Consider the following 21,430-nt stretch of genomic DNA (forward strand, 5'->3'; position numbering starts at 1 on the left):
TTGGGGGAAACTTGCATGCTGTACTAAAAGCAAGCAAAGCAATTGCAAGGAAGAAAGATGAGGAGCCTGGGTTCACCTGTGTGGGCATCCCTCAGGAGAATAACCTCCTGCGGCAAAGATGATGCAGTATTTTATTTAATCTGACTTAGCTTAGCTGGTCATAATCCTTCCAGTGATTTAACTAAATGTATTTTATACCGATTTAGTTAAATGGATATTAAAACTGTGAGTAGATAGCTTGCTAGCAATGGCACTGTATATCCAGCCATGGCATGTAAGCCATGCTTGTGACAACATTGTGTGAACCCATCAAATACTGTTGATAAAGATCATCATTTTAAATGGCAGGGTTTTGGTGAGACAGAAGTGTGATGCCCTCAAGACAACTCAGAATGTAGCAGGAGGAGGTGGCAGGTTGAAAGGATAGGAGAAGTGTTGGGGTGCTCCTTATGAGCTGGTGACCTTTTTCCTGTGATCTTTTGGGGCATGGTAATTGATATGCTACTGTATGTTTGTGGAGGCTTGGTATGGAAGAAGTCATTTATGGTATTGAGTTTTGTTCTTGCTGGTTATGCAACAGTGTGACGGAATGCAAGAGAAACAGATTTTTTCATAGATTTATTGCTTCAAGGAGTGCAGTTCATGTCATTTGAAAGACCTGATTTCTTACTGTGTCTTTGTGGTTCTGCTCCCTATGCTCAGAAAGCTCAACTGAAATAGTTGTTTTCCTAAAAGGAGCATTAAGCTGTTGAGAAAACCTTTTCAGTTTGCTGTAATGCTAGCAAAGACTGATCTTTTTTTGTTTGTTTTGTTTAGTTTTAGTTTGGGATGTACATTTTTTGTCTCCAAGTGTAATCAGGTTGGTCAGTCTGTCAGTCTCTCTCAACATCAATAGAAAGCAATTTTAAGCGTCTGAAACACTTATCTCTTTTTTTCCATTCATGACTTCTTCACAGCCCCTTAAATCTGTGTGCTAGCAAGCTGCCCATCAGTAATTTAGTTTAACTATTTACAGAATAACTTTTAACCAAAAATATTAATAGTGTTTCTCCTAGTCCCAAATTTTGATTTAGGATCACCTTACTTTGGAAGGAAAGTTCTTTTGTAGTAATTTAAAGCATATGATGTCTGTAGAGCATTTGCAGCTGCTAATGTTATCTTGTGTACTTAGAAATTAGTATGTAATAACATATCTCATGATAATCTGGCAGCTGGGGAAGTCCATGTGCATTCAAAGACAAATAAGGGGCTAGTTACTTTGGTAATTACCGCTTCACAGCCCTGTCTTTAAAAGGCTACAAAATGGATGTGGTACAAAAAAATGCTTTCAAGCAAGAGATGCCCCAAACCAATATTAGAGAAAATAGATTCACTAGAAGGTCAGATAGGATAAAATATTCAATACGGTTTCAGAAAGCATCAACAAGGCAAAGTGCGTCCCTTTAAATCAAGAATTATCTTTTACATGAGGAAAATGGTCACCTGAGTAGTCTCCTAAAAACACTTTCAAAAATTAAACTACCCTATGCGTAGTGTGTAACATTTATTTTCCGTCAAGCTATTTTAGGCTAGGCTGACACTCCTAACTGGTTTCATTTGGTTTTCAACAAGCTGACAGATAGCTTATGAGAGGGAAAAATTGGCTGGGCATTCTGTTTCTTTATACATTTTGGATTCATGTATAATTACTTGAATTGCAAAAGGGATTTAGGTGATACCTATCTTGTTTAAGGTATTTTGTTGAACTAGATAATGAAACAAAATGTGTGTGAGGGAATGCATTCAAAGGAACTGAGGTAGGTGCATACCTTGTTTATATCTGAATTTTAGATGTACTGTCCTTGTTGCCTTTTTGAGCATAAATGAAAATTAAATGAAATGACAATGATGAAGCAGTGTGCTCTTTTCAACACCATCTATATTCCCCAGCCTTTTCAGCTCATCTCTTCTCTGCTTTTTTTGTGACATTTGAGTGCATGCTGTGAACATATGCCAAAATGATCGTTCTTAAAAGCTGCTTTCATACACTTTGAGCTGTTATTGAGAGCTTTGTCTACTTTATAGATAAATTGCACAACCCTGAATCAATGTCCCAGTGTTTGCTGGAAACCAGACAAATCATTTTGACAGAAACACTATTATATTTATGTAGTGTGATTGCAAAGATGGCTAACTTCATAAAAAATGCAGGTATCAAAACACCTGCATCTCGACTGAGGCAATGATGTAAGTGTGGCTCCTAATCTTCAACAAAAAAATTTAGTAATCCGTGTTTTGCTTGAATGCTTGATAGTTATTCCAAAGTTACGAATGATGAACTCTTTAGAGCATAATTTACTACGTGTATTTAATCAAGGTGGTTTTCGGATAGTATAATACTTCGGCTTTACATTTCTTTTAATTCTCTTTAATATAGTCTCAGATGTAGTGTAAATGTTTTTAATCTTAAAAACTCTCTTTAACAAGAGAGTTTAGTTGAATAAACTAACTCTATTGTGTAAATAAGGAGTTTCTTTGAAAGTTAGCTTCATTTTGGTTTGAACCATGTTGTGTAATTTGTTCCAGAACTGAAGTGAACTTGTTTTCAGAGTTGATTGTGATATTTGGTGGTCACAGCTGCAAAGAATTGCATTGCTTTCTAATTTATACACTTTTCAAGTACATAAACTAAGCTACAGTGTGTGCCATGCATTGAAAATACAAAGTTGATAATACTTTCCCTAAGATTGTCTTTTTTAATCAGGCAGAAGAACAGCAACCTTTCCCTTCTATTGCAGATACTCTAGAAGTTGGGAACTATCTGAGCTGCAGCTTCTCCAGTAATTTGAATAAAATACTTCCATGGATTTAAACTGAGAGAGTGGAAAATGAACTCTGTGAGAGATTGTAAAACACATGTATATTCAGTGAGTAAATGAGTTAGGCGTTTGAAACAATAAGCTGCTCTATAATGCACAGACATTCTTTCAGGCTACCCAGCCCAAGCTCTGAAGTCTTTCTACACACTGATAAAAATGTCCAACTCTGAATGAAACATGTTTATTCTGTTTCGTATAAAGCCCTGCAAGCTACTAAGAATGACAGCTGCTGACTCAGTCATTGTTCCTGTTTTTTAAAACTCCTCTCATTCAGTTAATTAAAAAACCTGTTCCTGAGCATGAAACAAAAGCACTTCTTATACAGAATTGATCTATGTACATTTTCAAAATTTCTGCTCTGTGAATGCAGTTTTTCTTTAGCTTTGTTTATTGCATCAAAAGTGCCTGCCAGAAACAGTGCCATTTAAATAACTGTCCTCGTCAGATGAAATATTTTACTATACACCGTCCTACACTTGCACCATCGCCTGTTTAACATGGAACAGGGTCAAAACCTGAAAGGCACAAAAGAATGCTCAATAAGCAAGGGAGCGATGAATGAAGTTAAAGTCATGTCATTGAAATGGAGATACTGGTGTGGGAGTAGCAGGAGGAAAAAGTGCTGTCAGCAAAAAGCCAAAAAGGTGGTGGGTTTGTGACTGAAGAATGTCCCTTCCCACTGTGGCAGAAACATTAATAGCTTGAGTTTTGCTCAGTGTTACCTTTGAAACTTTTGTTAAATAAATAAATAAAAGCTGTGGCACAGTAAGACAGAGTTAATGGTTAAGCTTAGCAGTTGCTGCTGTTCTTTTAGCAGAAGCATAGACTTGCCAAGAAATAAAACAATGTGTCTGAAGTTGTTTGGAAAAGCCACTTTTTTCTGTCAAATTTGTTTTTTAAGATGTCTGTGAAATCCAAAAAGTTGTCTGTGGTGTAAATCTGCAAGTCACTTATGTTTACAATCTCTGAAATCCATATTATGACCAAAAATACGCATCTCTCTCCTGTGTTCCTACACACCTTCATTTCCTCCCTATAATTATAACTCTCTCCAATGTTTCAGTCAGAACAGTGAAATAGCAGAATTTAGAGCAGATCTAACAGAGACAGAGAAATGGTAGTTAGAAAGAAATGGTAGCCTGATAGTTTATAAATCTCAAAACGTTGCGTGTTTCAACAGAACAAAATTTTGGTCCCCCAAAACAATTAGCCTTCTTCCCAAACACTCTAAGGATGAAGTCTTGTTCATCTGTCAGTATCAGATTTCTTTGTTGCCTTTGGAAGGCAGAATTTCTTTTTTTTGAATGCTGTTTGGTATTTGTCTTAACCCTCGAATAAATGTTTACTTGTGACCACTGGTAATAAAGAGATACGTTAAACTAATACTTGTAAGTACAATCTGTATTTAAAATTCTTAAATCTCTATCAGAGCAAAATTTCTCTTCACCCTCAGAACAAATTTAGAACCTAAACAGGAGCAGATTCCTATTCAAACTGAGCTACATTGAAATTAGATTTTAAAATACTACTGCTCTTAGAAAATACTCCAGTTTCTTGTGTTGAAGCTTTGATTGCTGGATTTCACTATTTATCATCAAAATGGGGAGGAAAAAAAAGGAAGGAAGGTTTCTCCTCATGTTGGTTTCCAGTAAGAAGACATCCTCTGAAGGAAAGTTGGGGTTTTGTACTTGTTTGATACTTGGGATCACAAAGTGATTGTCAAATATGACTGCTGATTCTGATGTGGATTTCAGTCCAAAAGAAACAAACAGATATTGCTATTTTTTCTTCAAACTATTGATTACAAACTTGGTTTTAATTGGAAATGAAAATTTGCTCCTTATGTGTTACAGAGCAAACCTGAAGTTCTCACACATTCATAATTGCTAAGGAAATGAATGTCAATGAAGTGGGGGGAATCCACAATAAAGGCAGAATTTTTTGACGCAACTGTAATGTAAAAACTCCAGCACACTAAGCTAACCTTTAACAGGTATTCTAACGTAGTCTGTTTTAGTCTACTTGAAACTAGTAATATTCATTTCAAATATTAACTAGGAGTTTGTTCTCTTAATCTCAGCTTTACTCTGTGCCTCAGTTAAATGTTAATCTAGTTGTAGCCATCCCTTTTCTTTTAATGAATGCCTTTAAAGTAGAGTATACTGATGATCTGGGAGGTGATCAGCTAGTTAAGAAAACGTCTATATCAGATGAAGTCTGTGTTGCCACTTTAAGTTTATAAGTACACGATGTCTTTTACTAAAACAGGAAAATGTACTCGAGCAGAACAGTGCAAAAAATAGTTTCTGAAGTTACAGGTGATTTTTGAATCCATAAATTATTTTTAAATAAACATCATATTCTTTTTTCACTCATTGTGATGTTGATCATGTTCAGTTTCCTGGGCCAAATAAGATTCTCTTGAGGCAGTTGTCTGCTTCCTAATGCAAGACTTAAACTTCAGCTTACATTGACATACTAGTCTCCGCTGGACACCTGGGTCAGCACTCCTTAGGATCCAGCTTTAGCCCTGAATCAGTGTTAATGGAACTAATATATTTGCTCAGTAAGACAATTCCAAGTACAGTAAGATCTGTAATCATGCACTTTTTCACCTTTCATTCTCTGTCATTTTCTTTTCCAGTCTTTTGTATAGAGGACAGCAATTTTTGATAGAGGCACCTGTTAGGTGAGGCTTTGGCTTTGCCTCCCTTTAAAATCTTCCTTTCTCCAGGAGACAAATCCAGCAGCTAGTCTCATCGGGACCCAGCATGCCACTATGGAAGATCAGAGCTGTAAGCTTTTAGTGACTTATTCCATTTTCATGACTGAGGTCTAAGTGGGCATCCCGCCAGTCGTAACCCCTCCTGTGGAAAAATGAATAGTGCTAATAATCACGTAAGAAACGCTTTTGTCATCAGACAGCTGCTATTAAGCATAATCATCTCAGCATTGTTTCATGCAAGCTCTGGATTGATTTTGTTGGGCTTCTGTAACACTTCTATCTCTCAGCGCCTTTTTGTAGAAGATCTGGGTAACTTTTACTACCACGAGGAGATATGGCATCTTCATGTGCATATGTATTTATAATCTTCCTGATCAACAGGAAACCAGCAATAGGTTTTATTAGCAATAATTAGGACAATCAGACAGTGCAGTAGTCTTCAGACTCCTTTCCATTGTCACTGGAGTGTGTGAACCAACACTCCTATGGAAAGCTGCCTATGGGATCTTCTTCATGTCTGTTGGCAACACATGGGAAAGGAATGAAATTGATGTTAATTATAAGTTAGATTGATGTTGACCTAGTGAGTAAGATAAATGTAGTTCCTTTTTTATAGTCCGGATGCTTCAAATATGTGACCCCATAAAATGGAACATTTTATTGTGGTAATCTAGTATTTGTGGTGATGATAACTTACAGAACAAAGCTTAGAGGTTAGACTTGTTTTCCCTGTCAGTGTTTTTACATAACCTGTAACATAAAATTCACTCTCATGCAATATCTGTGAGTTAAATCTTCTTTAAACTATGATCAGTAACCACTGGAACTGATTTTTCTTTGTTATGCTGCCAATAGATTTTTTTTTTAACACTATTTAGAGTCGTAAAAGTAAGATACGGAAAAGACATGCTAGACTCTATCATCTCCTTCTCTTTACCAGCATATGATTAGAGGTTTTGATTAGAATTGCAAGCATTGTGTCACTGCATGGGAGACTTGGTTTGATTCCTTTTCTTGATCTCTTGAATATCATATATATGCACATGTGATGTGTCAGTGCTAATTCTTTGCTTCTACATGTCTCGCGAAGGTTGCAATACTTGACTCATTCTTTCTTGTTTGAATGGGTATTTATATAGCAGACATAACACAAATAAAGGCATTTAAGGCTCCAAAAATCTCAATAATACTTCCGAGAAGTAAAACTATTCATTTTGAAGGGCTGCTTCCCCTTCACAGGGCATGAAATGTTACACAAGCTCTGCTGACTTGAATGTGCCATTGTGCCTTGCCCTCTGTTTTACAGTGCCATAAGTTTAGCTCCAGTACACTTTATGGATTCTGATTGTATTATGTTTACTTAGACATGTCTCTAGTTAATATTTCATCTGTTTTTTAATATGTTCCCCAAATTTCCAAAAGATTGGTAGAGATTGGGACACAGGAAGCCCTCCCGAAGAAAAAGTACTGACAGGCAGTTCTATAAAAGCAGTCAGAGGCAACATTTCTAAGTCTGTTTAATAGCTATTTCATGAAAATTGTAATGTAATAATCAATTGTAGCTTTTCTAGTTCACGGCCTAGTCATTATTCTTTGGAAGCTATGTGCCTGAAGCCTCTAGTTCTGTATTTTCCGGCTCTACTCTCAATCCTGTTACACCCTTCTGTATGCTTTCAGCAGGCCACAATACAAAAACAAACAAAGGAATAGTTAGGTATAACTTTGAAAAATATGTCTGTCTGTCTGTATCTCCTTCCACCCACCTCCCTTTTATATTTTTTATACACAGCTCACAGATATGGCATATCAGGATGAATTTGTACTGCTGGATTGGTTTGCTGCTTTTTTTGGTAGAGGGTATTGATCGCATGCATGTTAGTTTGCTCGCAGGTTCCAGTCTGAGGCCAAATCACCAGTTCTTTTGATGTGGAAACCTGCGCGTGCCAAAGCAGGGGATCAGCTCTCCTGTCCTATGAAGAGCAGTATGACTGTGAACAGTGTTCTGTAATTCCATTTATACCTATAATTTCTTTCCCTAATGCATCTTTTCTCCCTGTACCTCCCCCCTGTGCAGTGAGGGGACAGGAACTCTTCTGTTCCAGAACACCTAACACTAGTACTCTTTTTTTCTTGTGGAAAACTGCACAATGTTAGATTTCAACAAGCTGGAAGATAAGAAAAGCAAAGTAAGGCATTTATTTCCCACTTCTCGTTACTTCTGCATGTCTGCCAAACCTTTTCACATTTACTTAGTGATACATCCCAGAAAGACCTACAATATTAACTTTATATCTTGGTTCCGGTTAATCATATAATAGCTGAATCCAAGACTGTGATGGATACTGTTTTGTTCTCCCTTTCTTCATGTCTAGACAGCTACAACCACAGTCACCTCAGTGCTTCCTGAAACAGAATGAAGCACAACATAGGTTCTACACAAATGCATGACATTTGGCAAATTTCAATTTACATAAAAAGCTGATTTTTAGAAATAATATGTAGGCTGAAGTGGCTGAAGTTAGGATTGTACCTTAATGTATTGTTTTAGTCTTTGGTTTGCCATTCTTACTCTTGATTAGCTGCCTTGTTTAGGGGATTAGACAGGGAAAAATAGCTCTACCTTGTGAATCTAGATGATGGGGTGAAAAGTGATGAAATAAACTAAAATTTCCTTCTGTCATCCCCTACTAAGACAACTCTATTTCTGCCTCACCATTGAAGGCAGATGTGCATGCTGTGGGCAGATGACTAGGCAGGTCCCTCTGAGAAGCGAGAGTGCTGAAGTGTGCTTTCCCGTTTAGATCTTCACATTACTGCGTTCTCCCTGGCATCTAGCAAGCCAGCTCCCTCTGCCCAGCTCTTCTTTATCATGTCTTATTTCCCCTGTAGGATTATCCTGTTCAACTCTGCTCAGTTACATCAAGGCTCATCCTTTGGGGGAAGAATACAAAGATATTTTGCATCAGCCTGAGGCACTGGAACACTGAAAAGGGTGGACAAAAATTGTCTTTTCCTCAAATGGCAGTATTCTGGCAGGTACAGAGCCTTTCTTTCTCAAGTCTGCTGTTCTTTGAAATGCTGAAATGCAGTCAGCAGTCAACAAATAATGTGAAACATAAACCTCTGCAGTACTGTCTGCTACCCTGCCGTGTTGCCTGTGCATTCTTGAGAAGCACTGGGCTTTGCAGATAGTCTCACAGAGAGAGATGTAAGAGTTACTAAATAATCAAAGCTGCTGAAAGACAATACAACCCCTGCCTCCTTAGAGAAACATTTAACAGCTAATGTAATCGAGCAGATGTTTCAGTGACCTCCCATCTTTTCTGCTGATAATATGGAGCTACTCTTTTTTTTAAGAGAATAATCAGATTTTCTTTTTGTATATATCAGCACATACATATGTTCTCATGTTTGTGTCTCTATATGTTTATATCTCCAAGAACTTGACTGTTTGTTTGCTGTCTGAACCTTTGCCATAGGTATGGATTCCCCTGGTCTGGGCACTTCATACACTGTAGAAGAAGAATGTTTATCTTGGAAAATCTGGAAGATTTAAAACAAAAACGAAGCAAAGAAACCTCCCACCAAACTCTCTGTATTCACAAGGGGCCAGAGCTATGATAAAGCAGTATTGCAACAAGAGAAAATAGAGATTACCAATAAAGATACAAAATCAGTTGACTTCTTGTTTCCAAATGCTGATAGCTGGATATTTAAGCTACACTTCATTGCTTTTCTTTAATGGTGTCTTTCAAGACTTTGTGTGCACGTCTAGTTCCAGGGCAAAGCCTGGCTACTGAAGAGGGATCACATTTCGGGAGCAAAGAGGCCACTGCTCTGTTGGTGAAGGCCAGGCCCAGCAGGGAAGGGGTCTCTGCAGCCTGCAACGAGGGGACGGCTGTGCTGATAGGGTAGCACAGAATTTGTCTCTATAGCTGGACTAGTGAGTAGGGCTGTTTGAGGGTAGATGGTAAGTCATTGCTAGAACCAGAGGAATTGATATGACAGAAATATCTGTATGAGCTGGTTGTAGTTGTGAAGGTACCTAAGCCTGCAAGAGCCTGTACATTGGAAGTGGCAGAAATGACGAAAAGCCTGGAACAGAAAGGGCTGGCTAATGACCCGGAACAGATCCTGCTCACAAATGTTGCAGAACTGGCTTGTGGCAATAAGAAAGATGTATTGATCTTCCTACTCCTGGTGGTTTTTAATAAATGCCTCCATAAACTAGAGGATAAGCCCTGGTTTAGGTCTTTCCTCACCTTTTTATCTTTCCATGCTCATTTCCATCAGCAGTGGATTTACTGTCTTTGCTAAGTGTACCTTCACACGGAAATAAGATTTCATAATCTGCACAGATAATATACTGGAACGAAACTGCTCCAATACTCTGCCTGCCAGAAACCAGACTGAAAGATAAAGAGATATAAAGCTTGCAGTAGTAGTTCATTACTCTCTTATATGCTGTTTGGCTGCAAAGGAGTAACCACACCTGCTCAGTGGACTGTGTCGGTTTTTACAAATCTGATCTTTCTGATCCTACATTGATTTACTAGGGCAACATTTCATTATTCTTTTTTGTGCTAGTAAGAGAGAAAGGGGTCTACTTCTATAAAAGTATAATTTTAGTTTTATATTTTCTTTACTCTTTTGTTGTTAATTAACATACAGTTAAATTGTGTTGTGATTTGTTTAAGCTTGAAGTGAATTTTATAAAGTATCCTGATAAAATCTTACTTCTTGTCAGGTATAATAAAATTCATTTTTAACTTTCACTCAAGCCAGATGTATGTACATTTAACTTTTATTTCAGGAATATTCTTGGAAATTAGCTGCTATGGTTTTGTATGGCAACTTGAATAGAGACTGGGGAGGAATGTAATATGAAATTGTCTCCTTCCTCCCCATTAGTTCGTTGCTTGACATCTGGCTCAAATGTGTATTGCAGGCCCTTCAATCCTTCCTCATCTCCTTCCAATAAAATAAAATCTGCTTTTTTCAGTGAGGGAATAATTTTCAAAAAACAGACTATAGATAGTTTTGATTTATAAATTATCTTTTCCAAAGGAGAGGCATTTTAACATCCGATCCAGACAGCTTCCATGCACAGAATGCTTCTTGATTTCATAACAGTGGGAGATTAAGACTGCCCTTATGTTTTGAGATCTATATATGCTCCTCTGTGATCAACTTTCTCATGAACTGGTGCTTATTAGCAGTGAAGGCACAGACAGCTTTGTGTTTGTGTGGCTCAGCTGAATGAAGGGAAGGATGACATAGATGGTGACATAGATGGTTCTGAGTATCTCTTTGTACTGAAGCAAAACTCCAGCTGTTTTTTTTTTTTTTTTTACACAAACATGTGTAAATGCAAAATGTATAACAGACTCTGCTTCTAGTTTCTCACAGCCAAAAGCTTTTGTTGTTTGATGAGGAATTTTGGACTTTTTTGCAGAAGTTTGGATTGTAATGAGTAACTGGCCTTTTCTTGCCACTAGACTATCTGTTGTTAAATACATATTGGTATTGGTGAAATAATAATATTATGGTTCCAAACAGAGTAATTAGAGAAGCTAGAATTAAATACTACTGTCTCATTCATAATGCAGCATGAACATTTTTGATAGATAAGTAGTTATTCAGTAAGTTTTCCTCTGCAGTTCTTCATGTATCTTTATGTCTTGTTATTGTGCCCAACTCAGTTCCTGTTTTGAGGAGAGAGTTAACTTCTTTCTGTATTTCCAAGTTTTTATCCCTGCAGTATTTGATAGTTCAACTAAAATTGATGTGGCTTCCTTGTGGTATTGTATTTATTCTGTATGTAAGGGGGAAATGTTAAATCAGAAATATCCCACAGGTTTTAGAAGATCTATCCAAGATGTTTAGAACTTGCAGTGTTTTTGTTTGTTTTTTCTTCAGGGAACTTAAAGCATAAAATGCCATTATACCTTGTAGTCACAGCTTGCCTTGAATAGTTACTACAGCTGGGAATGCTGCAAATCAGACCCCTAGGTCCCAAACTGGGCAATCAGTTAGGGTGGCAGCCAGGTGGCTCAGTCATTAGTAAAAGAGGACAGCAGTGCTCCCTGACAAGCAATTCAGAAAATAGTCCCAGGAGAGAGAAACAGTCCAGGGTCAACCCATAGAAAACACTAAGCATGAGGACTTCTGTAAAATTTAAGGACATTTGGCCAACAGTGACTTTCTGTGAAGTACTGTAACTGACTTGATGCTCCAGAGTACTATTTTTTCTGTGCTATCGGATGTTCCCTGGTGTACCTCATGGTCACTGGTGGTGAGTGATACCCTGGTGTATGCTGATGCTGTGCCAGGAGAAGGTTGGGCTTCACTCAGTTCCCCTCCTCAGATTTCCTATGGCTCCCTGGATTATGTTAAACACAGCTTTGGCACTCCTAAAATTTCTACTTTCAGTCTTGAGGTGCTGTAAAACCTGTGGAAGGAGAGGTTGCTAAAGTTTATCAAGGTAGATGGTATGTTTATGTCAAAAGTTTCCTATACCTTTAGTAAGCAATTGAACACATTTACAGGAAAGAAATCTCTGGAGCTATTAAGCCTAAAGATACCTCTTCCCTGCTCAGGAAGTCCATGAGCCATAGGTTCCCCTCTAGAGGTATGGAAGGGAGTATAGGGAGTTATTGATAGCTGTTCTTAAATTGCTCCTTACACATTTGTTAAGATCTGTCAAAGGCAGAATCCTGCACAAGGTAGGCCGTGAACTGCAGGAATATCTTTACCAGGTCAGACTAAAGTCTGTGTATTCGTACTACAGGAATATTCTATATTAGTGTTGGGTTTTGAAGTATTTGATTTTTTTTGGCTGAACTTCAAATCATAGTGTGTCCTGAAGCAGATATATAGTTAAGAAAACTACAGGGCAATTAATATTTGAAGTGTATTGAAGTTTATTAAATAGTTGCAAGTCCTACAGTGGGAAGTGTCAGTCATCTTTAGTTATCGTACTATGCAACGCCACAAGCCTTGCTGATAATACTTTGAGATTATTATGGTCACTGTAGAAAGAAAAAATATATGGAGAGGAATAAAAGAAAGTCTTCTATCTTAAAAACTGGTGTGTAGGCTATAACAACGGTATTTGAATATACGGGTTGAAAAACCTGTCCCCTTGTCAGCTGGATGCTGGGATCAGATGGAACATCAATACCTCTCTTGGTGTGTGCATGTGCGTACACGTGTGCACACTCATGGGTGGAGGCATGGGTCTTTCTTTTTGGGCTTCAGGGCTTGCTGAGCTTGTATTCATTTCCTCCTCTGTTGCTAGGTGGCCTGCAATAGCATGGTGTGGGTGAATCCTCTGAACATATCACACAAGTCACAAAATGCTGAGGAGTGAGAAAGTATTTTTGTAGGTGGCTAACTTCCTGCTGTATTGGATGACTTTCGATGAAGTTGAGTACCGTTTTTGAACAACAATCCCATGGCTGGATACATTGCTAATTTTGAAGTGTGATTTACAGGTGATGTGCAAAGCATTGATTTTGCTCAGTCTTTCAGTCAGGTTCTTTAGCTGTTTTTCACAATAAGTCTTGCTGTGCTGTTGTCTTGCTGAGATCATCATTTAAGTTTGTAGTAGTTAATATTTCTAAATTTGAGAAGATCTATCCAGTGATTTTACATTGAATTCAAACCAACAGAAAAAATATGTCTAAGCATTTGGTATAACTGTATTTACAAACGAAAGCTTTTCAACCTTGTGTTCATAATGCACAGAAATGATTGAAGTTCTGACCTGTCCAGAGTAATGTATGCAGTCCTGCCTGAGTCAGCTGACTCAGTGTTAATTCTTAGTTTTAGAACACCTTTATTTATCTGGAAAATAGCAAAATGGTTATTGTGTTGTCAGGGGTAAAGTCAGCAAGAAACACTTCTTCCTAAAGCTTTCTGAAGATGATCACCTTCAAAAGAACATTAGGTGGATATGGGTTAATTTCATAGGTGGATATGGTTTAACTTCTCAATGTTACTTCGTTTCTGAAACCTCATTTCTGAATAAGAAAAATTGGATGTTAGGGGAGCCTAGGGGAAAAGGGTTGTAGCTTAGGATTTTTGAAAAGCTGTTTGACTCTTAAAAAAAGAAAGAAAGAAAGAAAAGGAAAGAAAAATCCCATCTTTATTGTTTTGTGCTTTTATGGTAAAGGTTGTGGTTTTGTTCCCTAAAACTTAATATTAAGGGCCAGAAAGTGCTGTCTGTACAGATGCCATTACAATGAACTAAGTATACAAACACAAAAGCCCCAGTAGTTATTTCTGGAAAGTATGTCATAAAAAGATCTTTTTTTGATTTAACTTCAGCTCCCACACATTCTTTTCGTTCTGACCTGGTAAAACTCGGCATCTCTTGCTGCAGGTTCAGAAAACACCTTGCAATCTTCTGTTTTGTTGTTTGACTTCTAATAGCCAGAAAAAGTGACCAACCAAAATAGTGAAGGAGTTGAGGCAGCAGTTGCCAGAGTGACAGTTGTCCAATGTAAATATCTTACAACTCTTCTGTTTATCATCTGTTTTCAGGGCAGTTTAAGCTGCTGGAACAAGACCGAGATATTAAGGAGCCAGTGCAGTATTTTAACAGTGTGGAGGAGGTGGCTAAAGCATTTCCTGAACGAGTTTACGTCATGGAGGAAATAACATTCAACGTTAAGGTAGTCCCTGAATAAATATTTATCCCTGTCTAACTGATTAACTGTTACAACCTTTATATACATGGCAAGTGAGCAACGGTGCTGTGTGGGAAGTGTGATTTTTAAGACAAACGAGTCTTCAGTTCTGTGTTCGGAGATGGTGCTCTTCAGGATGATTTTTGCAGCGTTAAATCAACATGTCCTCCAAGGGCTTTCCTATCCTATGGCACTTTGGAGAGCAATCCTGATGATCCATCCAATAATTCATCTAATTGGGATGCTGCTGCCAGATTTTAAACAAATGTTGCTTGTTGCCCCCCTTTCCCCACCCCCTCCAGCTGCCTGGATTTTCTTCTCTGCAAAGCAGCAGCTGCTCAAATCTCCGTCCAGGAAGCCTCGTTTTCGGGGAGCGTGCAGGGTGAAATGATGGAGTTTCTTGATCAAAATTACTGTGGCTAAGTAGTATTGTGAATAAAGCAAAGTGACAAAAGACCCACTTGTTCTGTGCGCATATGTGTATGTGTGGATGTGCATGCACGCACGTGCACATCTTGAGCTCATCAGAGGGTCAGCAGTCCCCTGAGTGCAAGAGCTTACTGTCACCACACAAACTGCAAGTGCAGCAACACAAAATAGTGATGACTGAACATAGTGTTCCTTTTCCTACCCGTATTTCCAGTAAGGCGTCATCCAGGCTGAGGCAACTCTGCTAGCAGTGATGAGCAGCTTTTGGGCTAGACTGGCTCGCTTTTGGTTCATACGCTGCCCAAGACCAGGTGAGAGGCATGTGGGGGCCAGGATGCCCTGGCACATCCCCAATTTGAATATTTGATAGGGGAAGTTGGTCAATACTGCTAGTGCCAAAACACATAGAGGCTCATTTTGCTCTGTGTGTAGATGATACGGGTTTTTTTGAACAGCCTTTTAATGACTTTTTCTCCTTCTGCTAGAGTTGAGGGCTGTCAGATAGTCCAGAGTTTTTATAGGTGAGAAACAAGATTTCTGAAGACTGCTGTAAGTGCAAGAGCTCATAGGTTGGTTCATTTAGTTATGCAAACACTTGCCTTTCTAGACAGTAGTTTGTTTTCATTTATGCTCTTGACTAACGTGAACCCGTATAACCGAGCCTTTCAGGAATGAAGGCTACATTAGAAAGTTGGAAAACTTTTGCATTCTTAGGATGTAGTTAACCAAATCAAAGCAACAAGAAAATTCCGCTCCTACCTAGGGAAAATCAATGTTAGCTTGGGACTGCTAGCCTTATCCACTACTGTGTCAATATTTCTTGGCTGATGAATGACCAAATCAAGAGAGTGGCACAGTAAAATGTGCAGCTGGGGTTTTATAAGGTAAAGAACATTCATCTGCAGGCTTATTTAAATGTAGAATGTTGTGTCTCAAGTTTCATATGAGTGTTCTTAAAACTCTGTCATGTTTAGCAAACAGAACTAAGCATAGCTTACTGTTTTATAGCAAATCCATTTTTAAAGATATTACAGTGATATTCTTTAATGTAAATAACAGTTATAATCTAGGTTTAACTTAAAGCAGTTATTTAGGCAATGTTTCTCTTGGCAGATATTCCATTGTTCATACATTTCTATTCCAAGGTTGTCATCTTGCAAAAAATAAATGAACTTAACACATTAATTGAAATGTTTAATAGCTCTTTACAAACAACAGAATGATGAATGCTGGAATTTTAATTTAGGGGAAATCCTGTCAAACTGACTTGAGAAAAGGGAGGAAAAGCAACTTAAGTTGATTTCTGTCCAATACAGTGTGCCCATTTAAATTCAGAACAAAGTATCAATCCAAGATGGAAAGAAAAAAATGTTGTCTGAAATACCTAATAAAGCATTTAATGGTGACGACGAGGAGGTATTCTTATGTCTGGGAATTTTTATTCTAAAACCCTTAAGCTTTTCATAGATAATTTTTGAAGAAAGTGCCTGTAGATTTACAGAATACCACCAGTTACTGTGTGGCTTTGTCTGTGCATGTTGAGCTCTGCCTGAATATGCCAATATGCCACTGTTATGGTTGACTTGGTGCAAACTTTGCTCCTCTGTGTAAATCCTTTCTAGTTAGGCAGGATTTTATAGCTAGCACTGCAATTTAAGAACTGCCTTTTCATTATGCTGTAAGTTGGAATCTTCTCCAAGGGGATTATTTTATTTCATGTTGTGTATAAGTTGTGAAAAGGAAAAATGAGCAACCTTATCCTGGAGGAGTTGGGGAAAATGAGGCTCCCTTCCTTCCTTAACTGTTTTGCAGCTAGGCAGTTGGTCTGGGAAATGCCCCAAGGCAGGGCATTTAAGACCTGCTGTATATTTGAAGAGAGTACTCCTCGCAAGTACTTTTCACAGGTTAATGAACAAAAAATTTTGATTAAACTCAACTTTGTAATGCCTATAGGTATCAACTTGTCCCTAAAATGTTTTGAATTAGTGTGCCTGTATACTCTGCCGATCACCTCAGGCAGCTGGTGGCCCCTGGCACGGACAGACGCAGTAACTTAGAGGATTCTAGGGATGACCTAATTCCCCTCAGTGAAATGTGTATTTAACCTATACCACATTGAAAATTAGAGACATTCTGTTTTTTCTTTCCTGAGCAGATAGCTGACAGCTTTTTTCGTAGTAATACTTAGGGCACTATTGCAGAGAATTTTGTTTCTGTAGCAGCATTACACTACAAAGACAGGACTTTCTGATTCTGTATGGTTGGAAGAAATTCATCATTAGGAAAGCTGAACCACCACAGGGCCCTACCTTTTGCTGAACCAGCAGCAATAGGTTGCCAGTCAAATACTGAGATCCCATAAAGATGTCAGTCCACACAAATAACCAGGAAACTATTTGTATTAATAGGAGAGGAGACCTGAAAAAAATAGCAAAAACCCCACGTCATTTTGGGGCGTAAGTCAGAAAAAAATCTCTTAAAAAGGAAAAATACTGTTTGATAGAGGGAACATTGGATGAGCCATAAATTCCTGAAATGATTTAGTGACATAGTAACACCCTTTACACCTTCTGGGATCTCATTTTCATCTTGAAATTATGTTCATCTTGAAGATAACAGTCTCCCTGGAGACACTGTGGAACAGTTTGAAGAGCATTTCTAGAACGAAGAGTACAACAGTTAACTAGCTGTAATGATTTTTTCTTTTCTATCAAAGATATCATTTGGTTGGTGTGAACTTTTGATATCTGATATATTTGTTTACTTTTTTAGTAATCCTCTTTTCACAGTGTTTAACTGTGTTGATCAATACAGAGTATGCATTTTGTCAAAAATAATGTATGATGAAACCCTTTTTTTTTCTTTTTTTTTGACAAATGTTAATACAGTCCAGTGAAGCAAGACTGATCTCCTGATTTGGTTGCAGTTCTGTTGGTCTGATAATCTTGTCCCAAGTTCACAAAAACATATGTATTTAGAAAGCTGTAAACTATACGGTTTTTTAAAAAATGTTGAAATAGTGATTGCCCCTTTTCACCAGGGTCTGATATGTAGTTCTAGAGTGAAAGAAGTAGATACGCTGCTTCATGCCTAGATTTGTGTACCTTTTAGAGGATTTCTGCTCTGAAAGGAGCCCAGATAGCAAGGTTCACTGCCTCATATGGCTCCATGGGCTGCCGTTAGACGTGCCACATGAAGAGATGTTTTGCGTTAGAAGTTAGAGTGCTGTCATTATCTGTCATATATTTCAGGGCTCTGTTTGAACCTTTTGATTTACTTGAGACATCCTTAAAGCAACGTGGAAGCCAGCTTTAACTGGCTTCAGAGCAAAGTCTGTCTCAGCTGAGAAGAAAACATGCCTACACTAATGGAGCAGTTGTATTTGCTGATTCCTTGTCTTTTGAGACAAGGAGACTTATAAAAGAAAAAGGGATACTTTCTTATTGAATTTAGCTAACTTCCTTTAAAAAGCTTGCTTTTTTCTTCAGTTGACGTTCTCCTAAAGACTATTTTTTAATATTAAAAAAACCTTTATGCATTTTTATAACCTGTAAAGTAATAATAGTAATGCTCTAATCCTTTGGCTTTAATATTGAAAATTGTATGCAGTAATGATGAATCAGAGGCCTCAAAGTTACAGTGCTAACTAAAAATCCTAGCCGTGAATTTTTACTGTGAATGCAATGCTTACACTAATAAGATCTAGCAGGCATAGCAAGCTATATGAAGCCACAAATAATTTTTTATTTGAAGTTTTTACAGGTCCAAGTGATTAAACACTTCTACTTCAAACTATGACAAATTAGAACAATTGGAGTTCAGGACAGCATATTGACGTAGGTGTTACCAAAATCTATTATTCTGAGTTAACTTTAGTTTAAGCAAAAGAAATGATATGCTTAAGCTTTCCGAAAAGCAAATGTTTCCTAAATAATCATTCATCATCTTTCTGATGCCTGTCTTCTGCAATAAATGGAATTTCCCTGTGGATTGCTATTGAATTGCAGGAGTCTTAAAAAGTAAAAAATTATAGTGACATAACACACCACGTGTGTTTGACGAAACATCTCTAAGGCAGCAACCTCTCTGATGAGCATCCAGCATCAATATTGAACTGCCAGTATGGATTAACTACCAACAATAGGAAGGTGAAGAGTAAATACAGTGTGGAATAGGTTGATTCTGATTCTGTAGTTTTCTGTGTATTAGTTGTTCAATTTGAACATCTACGAGTGATTTCTAAATGGCTTTGGACTACAGAATACCAAAGTGGCTCTTCCTCAAAGCTAGACTCATTGATGAGGCTATTACCAGGAAGTGAGAATTGTCTGGGAAGGGCAAGGGGGGGGGGGAACGATGGGAGTCATAGTTATAATGTGTAAAGCAGTGTGTTCAGAGAGAACAACCACAAAGGTGAACATATTTGTGGATGAGTTATTTCAGGATATTCCCAAGGGTAACTGTTTAGTAATTGGAGAAGGCTTTCTGTTTATCAGGTAATGGCTGCAGCTGGAGCTATGGTAGTTACTGCTTCAAGTTGTTGCATTGGAGTTGTCCAAGGAAGAGCTCCTTTTTTAAACAGAAGATATGAGGAGGGATATACACAAAAAGTTATGAGGGTACTTCCACATTAAGGAGATGTTTGAAGTATTGTCCTGTCTTACTTTCTCCCTGTTCCATCATCTGATCTCAGCTTCCTACCAGAAGTAGGAAGTTCTAGAAGTTGTTGTCTTCACACCTGAAGATTCAAAACTCTTCACACCTGAAGATTCAAAGCTGAATATGGCAGAAGTCACAAAGGACGCAAGAGTATTGCTCCAGGGTAGAGAGGAAATGAGCTGAAAGTATGAGTCAGAGTAGAGTCTCATCAGAACTGGAATCGACTGTTATGCTGCTAAATGAAGGCTTTGGTACTTCTTAATTGTTAAATTATTTTTTGACCAGGAATACTTTATACCTTCTGTAGAGTGTTTCAGTATTTTAGAAAAATATATCCTTATTTCTGTGTCAGTCTGTATTCCAAACTACCTTAACTTTTCCATTCTGAGATAGCTCACTTTTGTCTTCTTCATGCACAAATTATAGGCTGGATCGTGTGCACAGAGTAGGACATGCTGCTAACAGTTCAAAGTCTGTGAAATAATGTAGGGCTCTGTTACATCCCACCAATGATTTCATAGCAGGAAGTGGAGGGTATGTATTGCACGCTCTGAGATGTTCTATAAAGGAATGTAGGCATGCTTCAAGGTATAAATCCTGTTGTGTTAATGCTGAAAGTTTAGAGGGCAGAGGAAGCTGAACCTAAAATAGTGTTGTCCATTCTGCCTTTAGGAATAATTTTTGATATGTACTCTCTCTCAGATCACGATTTTTTAAAGAGTACTACATGGCTTCAGTTAAATCTGACCCACGTTGCTTCTAACAACTGAGAAGCTTTGACTGATTGGTTCCTTGGCTGACAGGAGCCTCACACTGCATCAAAGACATGTGCAAAGCCCAACATCTGGGACAGAATAACTCATGCAACAGGCTGGGGGTGACTGAGTAGAAAAGCAGCTTTGCAGAGAGAGTGAGACCCGGGTGCCCCTTTTTGCCCGGGTGTTTGCTGGACAGAAAGTTAAACAGTCAGCAGTGTGGTTGAGCCAAAGGGAGCCAACTGCATATTGGGCTGTACTAGCAAGAGTGTAGCCAGTAGGTTGAGAGAAGTGATTATTCCCCACCATTCAGCACTTGTGAGACTACAGCTGGAGTGATGTTTCCAGTTTTGGGTCTCCTAATGCATGAAAGGCATGTGCAAGAGAGTCCAATACACCAAGATGGTCAAGGGACTGGAGGAAATGACCTATGAGGAGAGGCAAAGAGAAGTAGGTTTGTTCAGCCTTGAGAAGACTGAGGAGAGATCTGTGCACACCCACATAATAGGAGAGTATAAAGAAGACAGAGACAGTCTCTTATGAGGTGCCCAGTGGAAGGAAAAGAGGCAACAGGCACAAGTTGGAACATGGAAATTCTGCTCTGATGACATAAGGAAAAAAAAATGTTTACCATAAGGGTGATCAAACAGTGGGAGAGGTTGCCCAGAAAAGATGTGGAGTCTCCATCCTTAGAGAAACTAAAAATTTAACTGGACAAAGCCCTGAGCAGCCAGCTCCAACTTAATTGTTGGAGCAACTAGAGCTCCTTTGAGCATGAGGTTGGACTAGAAGAGGGTCCTGTCCCCCCTGTCCTAGACAATTCTGTGAGTCTGTCATCTGATATCCTGTGCTAAGTCCATGGCCCTAGTGATTGCCGTTTTCCTAAGTCTTGTGGCCACTGATGAAATGGTTTAGTGAACAAGGCAGAGAAAGTTTGATTTTCATAGACCGTTGCAACGAGGGCAGAATGAAGGTTATTTAGATACATAATTTGAGAAATATAAAATTAAGGAGACATCTATACACGAATTTTTAGAGAGCTTTATAGTGATTTGAATTCATGATATGAATGAGAGATGCATTTGTTGCTAATGTCCTGGAACTAATTTTTACCCACTGTGTATACTTTATAGATGTTAACTAGCATATGGTAATAAATGAAGTAAGTGTAAATCTAACACAAAAAGAGAGGAGTTAGCTTTTTTGACTTTCAGAACCTACACTTTAAAATACACTTAGCCTGCTGAGGTCTGCCAGCAGGCTTAACTTCACTGTAGTAAAGTTTTGTGAATAGAAACGAAGTCAGACTTG

At 38.2% G+C, this 21,430-nt stretch overlaps 1 protein-coding gene across 4 annotated transcripts in view; it reads left to right on the plus strand.

The window, feature by feature from the left end:
• The window catches only part of GAREM1 (GRB2 associated regulator of MAPK1 subtype 1), a 108,507-nt gene that overhangs the window by 67,993 nt on the left and 19,084 nt on the right, over window positions 1-21,430 (plus strand). For 3 of the 4 annotated variants that reach the window (XM_062570413.1, XM_062570414.1, XM_062570415.1), the window contains one exon: window positions 14,131-14,261. The exons of the other annotated variant lie outside the window; for it this stretch is intronic. In XM_062570413.1, coding sequence (XP_062426397.1) covers window positions 14,131-14,261 — 131 coding nt within the window. The remainder of the gene's footprint in view (window positions 1-14,130; window positions 14,262-21,430) is intronic. 4 annotated transcript variants of the gene reach the window in all.

The sequence above is a fragment of the Rhea pennata genome, chromosome 2 (genome assembly GCF_028389875.1).
Source record: "Rhea pennata isolate bPtePen1 chromosome 2, bPtePen1.pri, whole genome shotgun sequence".
Classification (NCBI taxonomy): Eukaryota; Metazoa; Chordata; class Aves; order Rheiformes; family Rheidae; genus Rhea; species Rhea pennata.